Raw genomic sequence first — 8,717 nt, 5'->3', positions numbered from 1 at the left:
GTACTCGGCCACATTAGGGGCAAATCCAGTGACAACCCTAAAAAGTTTAGCTCTATTGGACTAGAGTCGTTCCGTAAACAACCCACGACCCCCAGATCTAGTATTAGGTCTAGTGACCCTCTCCAATATCATTAACATAGCTTGGGACAATGCGTCATCCCCAATTATAAGATCTTGAGACCCAGTCTCAGTAGCAGGTGACACTGGCGTCTCACTCGTGTCCAGATTTGACATACTGCCCAATATCATTAACATTGTGCGCTCATGTTTAGTCAAATTTATTTGTATTACAAATTTTATGAATTAGTTACAGTTTCAGTATTTATTAGCAGATATTTTATGTAAACAGTTTCAGTAATTCAAAGTGATTTTTACAAATCGCAGTCTCTATCTATTTTGCTACAGTCTTAGTTTTACTACAGTTTCAGTATACACTGCCTAAAGTGTTTTCACATTATACTAGTTACTGTAGTTTCAAAATATACTATCTACAGTATTTTCAGTTTAAACTTACCACAGTTTCAGAAGACTTACAGGATCGGTGCTGAAGACTCGGTATACCACATACTCAGCCAAATCATTTCAAATCATTTGAAAATCAGTTCTCAAAACAAGTTTTAAAACCCAAAATCTGCAGGCAAGTTTTGTAACCTGGCTCTGATACCACTAAATGTAACACTCCCAAACTCGGCTTGGACGTTATGGCCGAATCTGGCGATGTTACTTGATAGGGTGATTGAAAACTAAGTTGACGATAAAAACCATTTCTGTTTATAAACATTTAATTAACTCAAAATAACGTATGTCCCTTTGATTTGTCTCAAACGTATCTTTTTAGCAGAAGCTTTGGAAATCATTCATTTTTAAGAAAAATCGTTCATTTTATGGAACACCTTAGTTTTTTGAAAATCCGTATTTTGTTAAGGTTGAAGTTGTAAGTCTGTAAAAGCAGTTAAAATTTCCAAAGTTAAAGCAAAACAGTCCATAAAGTCCAACTACATAAAAATACCACACAAACAAATAAAACCGTAAACGAAAGTAAGTAATTTACAATATGTGTGGCCACCGTCGAGTCCTCCGCTACACCGAACCGTCAAGTTTGGGGATTACTTGTACAGATTAATAGAAAGGGATGAGTTTATGTGAACTCAATGTGTAATCCTCACAACAAACATGCATACAGTCACTTAGCAGTAAACAGTTAAATGCAATCTGGGCCTAAGCCTATTTTAGTCTCAGTAGCAGTTCGGGCCTTAGCTATCTCAGTTTCAGTATTAGATATGCATTAGGGCTTAGGCCCATCACAGTAACAGTATCAGATATACATTTAACAGTAAACAAAATCCTACTCAACCAGCCTCTACACACCATCTCTGTCCATCCCTATACTCCATGTGGGGTTTAAAACACCCACCCATCCCTACACTCCAAGTAGTACCGAATGCGGCACATAATCATTAAATTGTAGCTGAGCTGCCAGATAATAGGTTTAAGAGCCTTTTAGTACACTTCCACCAAATATCAACATCCCAACCCAATGCAATGCAACATACAGTATATGACATGCAAATACATGAATATCAGTTATATATACAGTTCAGTATTCATTCATATAATCATCATGCTTAGTACATACATTATACATACAGTTCACGTATTTAAGGGTCTAAGTAATGCTTACCGAACCTACAGTAGGTTCATAGTCGACTTGGGCGACCCGTGCAACCTTAGAACACATTTTAGTTAAATGGGCTTACACGCTCATGTGGCCTGCCCGTATGGGCCCACACGCTAGTGTGCCCATACGGCCCAATTTGGCCTTGGTCGTGTAGATCACACGACCTGGCCCAAAATCCCACACACCCATGTGGACTACTCATGTGGACCCACATACCCGTGTGGCCCACACGGCTTAAATCAATCTAGCTCGTATGTCATACATGGCCTACCTGGCCATCACACGGTCATGTCTTGCACGCACAGCCTAGCCTCGTCGATTGCACGGCTGTGTGGTCACACAAGGCCTACCACATGCCCGTGAGGCATCGATAGCTTACCTTTTTAGCTTTCGTCAAATCTCATTTTCTGCATTTTCAGGTACACACCTGGTTTCGACTGATGCTACAATGATCCCTGAGCACTTCAGAACCTATAATTGACCAATTTCACTCAATTCCTCACTTAATCAATCGAACTAAAATCAAATCCGAAGCGAGAAATGCATCCCTTAAGCTATGAAAAGATTACCCCAGTACCTCGAAACAGTTGATTACGCAATAGCATATCAGACCCTTAATCCACACGAAATGCTACTGCTAAATGTCAAAAACCCGTGAATCAAAGTTGAAAAAATTGTAAGTTAAAGAGAGCAAAAACTCCACTTACCAGAACGTGTGATGAAAATTGACCCAATGGAATGAAGGTGTGGTAGCCAACAAAAAGAAACAGAAATAAAAAGAAGAATGGAAAGAAAAATTCAGGTTTGACAATAGAAAAACGAAAGAAGAAGAAGAAAGGAAGAAGAGATGGTGTCAGAAAGGTGGGGGAGTTTTGGTGAAATTTTGCAAAAAGGAAACTATAATGTTTAGAAAATTTGATAACCTCAAAATCCACTCCACTAAATTCTCTCTACGAAACTCCCACTACTCAGATTTCCAATACAACTCAAACTCTCCAATCGACGAGCAAATAAAAATATTTGTCCTTGCGCTAACGTAGGGATTCGAACTCCTAACCCTCTACCAACCAACACTCCCTTTAACCACCAGACCAACAAGCCCATTTTAGTAAGTACTTACAAACTTTTAATTAAAAGCCTACTAGCCAGAAATAGGGGTTAAGTCAAAAAAATACTAGAATTTGCCAAAGTCAAAGCTTAAACTCAAAACCTCCCAAACACACCTAGAACACTTAACCACTGAAGCAGATACACAATTATGTCACATTTTCACAATAACAAAAATAAGAATTTTGGGGCGTTACATTATATACCCGTGTTTAAATGTGAACACCATTCAAGCATAACTACCTCGTCCTATTAGAGTCTCATTATATATGCCCGTGATTATCCTTTATGCATAACATATTAATGAACAAAAGGACCTCTCCTATACATACATTGATGAATGACAAAGAAAGGATCAATCTTTTTTCACCCTAAAATTACTCTAAGTAATTGCCTTCTTTACCAGGTCGTCCCCTTGTCTCAATTCTGGCTCTCAGCCTCTTTAAGTGAATTGGCCTCCATTACACCACCTTCATTTCCTCCTTATCCTCCTCTTTTATTGTACTCGATATTAATAATTAGTGCAGTGAACGTGAATAATCCGTATCTCACCCCTATTATTTCCATCACTTGATAGATATTTATCAAAATCATTCAAATATATTACTCTCTAAAACAAAACAATTCCTCAAATGTTTAGTAGCAGTTTGGATAATGAAACCAATCCCTTATCTTAATTGGATAGTTAATTATATCCTTCAAGCCAAAACGTGGCTTCATCTTGTCCAACTCCCAAACTTAAATGTTGAAGTTGAGATGGAGATACAAAGAAGATCATTAGAAAATGTGCCATGCTAGTTAAAAGGCTACATTCAACCAGAAGTTATCTTCTGGTCTAAATGACGTTATTAAGTAACAACTTGTTATGCACTTGGACTTGTATGCTAAACATCTTTATAACATGTCGAAAACTATGGAATGAAAATGGTCACAGTCGCTATCAGTGCGAGTGCCGGCTTCAACATTATACACAAATTTTCATATGCATTATTAAGAGAAATTTGATTTGGCATAGCATAAAAAATTTATTTTGATTTAATTTAATCTTGATTAACGTGACATCATTATGTCATCAGCAATTATATTTATTTAAAATAAAATAATTAGATTTATTTATTTATTAGAATATGTGTTACTGAAGCAAAATTAAAATATTCAAGTAATTTTAAATAAAAATGATGATGACCAATAGACCATAATTCATTGGTCTCCCCTAGTTTGGGGAAATAAAATTCCATTTGCATCCAAAATCAGCAATCAATGAGTTTGACCACTAAATTTCCAATACAATAAAAAAGAATTTATGTGTACTTGTCTAAATGCATGCATCCCTTGCAATCCAGACTTCACCATCTAACCCAAAAACATTGCACCAAATCAAGTTTCTGTTTTCCTATTAAATGAACAATGGACTTTTTCTGATTTCTTGGTTTTACTTTCACTCGTTTCAACAAGTTTTTTGAGTTTGTGGCAGAGCAAAGGGTTTACCATTCATCAGCACAGAGTGGTCCAAAATCCAAAGTCAATAATACCAAACCAAGTTAGGCAAATTGAATAAATTAGGTGCAAGTCTAACTATTGGTTGTCCAGGACCAGAAATTTCCTTCAATAATAACGGAAGAATACCCAATTTAATTTTTGCACTGTATGATCCGAAACCGCACAATTCTGTGTTCAAAAGAGTGCCTAACTTTATTCCCTGTCAGCTAGACCTTGAAATAACAAAAAACCAAAATATTTGTTTTCCAGGTTGGAGAAATGCCGTAAAGGAAAGGCATTAATGCCTCTGCCCTCCTTTACACTTATCAGAAACAAGATGAGGGGGATATATAAATTAATGAATCTCCACTCTCATCAAATGCACACGTTGAAGTTGGAGCTTTTTTTTCTGTCTTGGGTTGTGATGTTACTATTTCTTTTTCATTCTACATTTTATCTTTTTTAATAAAAAATAGATAAATTAATTACAAATCTTTATTTTTATTGTTGAAAACCAATTTCTCTACAGAAAAACTGGGCAACCAACCATGTCTAGAAGTATTTCCCATTTTTCTTTGAACACTCACCTTAATAAAATATCTCACTCCTCAGAATCTTCATAAAAGGTGAGATGCCTTAATTCTTATGGTTTTGAGGTAATAAAACCATCTGATCAAAACAATGACCTTAGCTTTTTTAGATGCTTCTATAAGTTTGCATGTGATTTTTTATCAAATAAAATCTGTACTTTGAGTTTGACTCATAGTCCAATTATTCATTCCGGATAATAAAAAGTAAAAGTTTCCATGGATTCTTTGTCGGAATATTGGAAAGAAAAAGAGATGATGATTCAAGTAGACAAATGATTTCAGCATGAGCTTGAAGAAATAAACCCGAGATTTAACCTAATTGATTCATGCAACCACCTCTAACTCGTGTTTGATAAGAATCAGCATGTTAACTTTGGCAAATGGAACATTCAAAATGATAAAAATTTCTAATTTTCCACACAAGTTGAAAACAAAATGTAAATTCAGCCGCTTTAAGTTCTTTATTGTTCATGATTCATGAGCTTGTGACGGTCTTTTCCAGTGTTATTGTATTTATTGTTCTCAACTCACTGAACATCACATATATATAATAAGATGAAGGTAATTGCTTAGTGACATTTCTATCATTCTCCCACAACAGATGATTGGATTATCTCATTTCGGTAATTTTCTTTTTTCTCATTATCTGAAATTTTCAATGAAAGAATTTGTAAATATATTACCAACAAAAATGACAACTTATATATAAGCGAGGAGGACAGTACCGCACTGTGATGTTTACCTTTACAATACTTGCACAGAGATAGACATAGGCATTGAGACGTCATCCGCGAATCGTGGATCCCTGTTAGGAGGAGTTGAATTGCCTGCAAATGCATATCCAACACCCAATCCACCAAAATGCAAGGATGCATTCTCGCACCTCTGAAACACTCTAGCAAGTGATGCAGCCTTTCTTCTTGCCCTTTTCGTACCCGTAAACAACAGTGTCTGAAGTAAGCCAGCCAATGCTGGGGCCTTGAGCACTCTTTCAGTTGCAGCAGCCCCACCACTGCGGCACAACTCAAGCAGTGCTGCAACTGCATTCTCTTTACCTCTTGCGGTTCCGCATCTCATCATCGTTATTAACCCTGCCACAACCATTTCTTCCTTCCCCACGGCTTCAGCCCCGATTGGTTGCCTGACAATTAAGGCCAAGGCACCTGCAGCTTCCTCCGCAACCCCTTCATTCCCCAAAGCTCCGACAAGTGCTGTAACTGCTCCAACCTCTATCATTCTCGCATAATTGTCCGAATGAGTCGACAGATTAAATAAAGCAGTTACGGCATCCTTCTTCCCTCTTGGAGTCCCCACTCTCAACAACCCTGCTAAGGCCTCAATTGCCCCTCCCTGATCTGCTATTCTCTTCTTATAGTCATGAACAGCTGAAAGGCTGAACAAAGTTGCTGCAGCATTTTCCCGCGCCTCCGTTGTGAGCCCGAGCCTCAAAACTTCAACAATCGATCTTAGACAACCATCCTCATCCATAATAAGGCTTTTATTTTTATCATAAATGGATAAGTTCAGCATTGCAGTAACAGAATTCTCTTGAGCAACAGGGTTTGAAGATGACAGCAACTTGCATAAATGTGGTATTGCCCCAGCCTCCGCAATAAAAGCGCGGTTTTTCTTTCCTGTTTTAGCCAGCAAGCGAATCTCACGAGCAGCAATAGCTTGAGCTCCCTGTGATCCATTTGCTAGATGTTGAACAAGAAGGGTTGTTGTTGCTCTATTAGCTTCAGTTGCAGCTTTGATTGGCAAAGCTTCAGCAAATGACTCTGCAGGTGCATCTGCAGCCTCCGGGGGATCATATGGGACACTATGAGCAGTGCACCACTGCATGATCAAATTCCTCAAAGCCCGATTAGGAACAAGGCGAGTATGGATGAGCATTTGCCCCGTCTTTGGACAAGTACAATGGCCTTCCTCCAACCACCTAACAATCGAACTCCGATCATACGTCTGACCTGTCGAAATTATCACCGGATCTCTCATTAAGTCCAAAGATATCGGACAACAAATGTCCTTAGGGATAGTTATAAAGGTATCCGCGATCTCTCGAGTAATCAACCCTTTCCTCGGTTTCTTCTGTTTCCTAGAAGGCAACTGCACCTCATCTTCCTCAAAACCAAATAGTAAAAACCTAGAATATCTGGTAATTGCAACAAACCCATTAAGCACACAAGCCGTAGGTTCAATATCCCCCTCATGGTTCACAATTTGCTCCTCCAAGAACTCAATTTCAGACCTACAACTTTTAGCATCCCTAATTCCTAGTCTTTCCACAAAGAACAATCTTAAGTCCACATGATTTGGAATCCTCCCGTTGTCAAATTCATTAAGAAAAGAAAAGAACCTAAGCCTTAAATTCTCATCACTTTTATCGACATACAATTTAGCCTTCCTAGCATGTTTTTGCAACAGCTCAACCTGTTCCCTAACATCATCGCTCAATCCAACATCATTTATTGGAAAAACATCCAAAAGGGTAGAAATTTCTTGATTCAAATCATGGAAATGGCCTGAAATTGAATGGTTTTGAAGCAAAAGCCACAACTTACTGGATTGAGCACAATAATCAAGTAGTATCTTGGACCTATAGAGCAACAAATAGAGCTCCTTGAAGCACAAGACGGCTGTTGAAGGCAAGCTTGGCATGGACCGTGATCCAGACTCCCTCAGATACTCCAACATAACAAGGAAAATTTCCATCTTCCGAATCAAAGATCGAGAATTCCTCCGCTGAAAGAAGAAAGGTTTGTCGGAAAAGAAAGAGATAAGCTCAGAGGAGACGGCTGCCAAGGTTTGAAGAAGAGCTACTTGGGTTAAGTCAACAGGAGCCAAGAAAGCCTCTAGAGACGGCGATCTTCTCCTCCTTAGAGAAGAGAATATGGCAGCAGTTGCCATGGTTGATAATCCGAAGTTGAATTCTCAAACAAGGGTCAGAATAAAAGAAGCAACTCCGGCAAAAAAATAAAACAAATGAATTTCTAGCTTTTGAAGATTTTTCAGCCTTATTCTAGCTCTGGGTGGTTGGTTGAATCTTCAAAGGATGTTGTCAACAAGATTTGATCTTCGATTAAAGACTTTTATACGAAACGAAAAAATATGGGATTCTTTGATTTGAGTAAAAACAAAATCCGCGTTTGTTTAGGAAGATTAAGGAACAAAAAGGAAAGTGAATTTTCCTGGAAAGACTTTTCTTTTACATATAATAATAATAATAATAAATATACTATTTTTCCACCTTTTCCCTTTTGTTTTCTTTGTTTGTGTGTTTTCTCTCTCAAAGAATTTCAATGCAGTTGCTGTGAAAATGACTTGAATGGCTTTGAATGTCCATTCGTTTCTTCTACTCTACTGTTTAAAGAGCAAGAGAGAGAGAGGGTTTTTAAATGCGTACAGCTATGGTTACCTTGTCATCTTCTTTATTTTGGTTAAACCATTAAAGACGGCATATGAAGGTTGCTTTTGGGGGATTGTTGTTGGTTTAGTAGAGCTGACCAAATAATTTGAGAATATCAAAATTAGATTTTAACCCTCTGCCTGTCTCAATATTTTATTTTTATGGATTGATTTCACTTTAAGTATCTTTGACTTTCTTCTTTTCATAAATTAAACTCATTTGTTTGAATTCAATTCTTTTCATAAATTAAACTCATTTGTTTGAATTCAACTTTTATTTTTATTTATTTTTATTTAAACAAGGAAATCATTTTTTTAAATTCCATAAATTGATTGGAACTGTTAAAATTCTTTCATTTTGATTTTTAAAATTTAAAATAACTTTTTTCTATGTTGTGCTTGCTGACTTCTCTTTCCTAGGTTTTCTACCTTAATTATATAAAAGAATAGATAATATA

At 37.2% G+C, this 8,717-nt stretch overlaps 1 protein-coding gene across 1 annotated transcript; it reads right to left on the bottom strand.

Annotated features, from left to right (window-relative positions):
• Nucleotides 1-5,472: 5,472 nt before the first annotated feature.
• LOC108460907 (U-box domain-containing protein 17-like) lies at nucleotides 5,473-8,287 on the bottom strand. Its single transcript, XM_017760608.2, has 2 exons — nucleotides 5,597-8,287; nucleotides 5,473-5,500 (listed from the first exon to the last, which is right to left on the bottom strand). The coding sequence occupies exon 1, from the start codon at nucleotides 7,759-7,761 to the stop codon at nucleotides 5,599-5,601; it is 2,163 nt and encodes a 720-aa protein (XP_017616097.1). The 5' UTR covers nucleotides 7,762-8,287; the 3' UTR covers nucleotides 5,473-5,500; nucleotides 5,597-5,598.
• Between the last annotated feature and the right edge of the window lie 430 nt (nucleotides 8,288-8,717).

This window comes from Gossypium arboreum, chromosome 6 (assembly GCF_025698485.1).
Source record: "Gossypium arboreum isolate Shixiya-1 chromosome 6, ASM2569848v2, whole genome shotgun sequence".
Lineage (NCBI taxonomy): Eukaryota > Viridiplantae > Streptophyta > Magnoliopsida > Malvales > Malvaceae > Gossypium > Gossypium arboreum.
The sequence above is the reverse complement of the archived record's forward strand: the minus strand, read 5'-3'. Positions and strand labels throughout refer to the sequence as shown.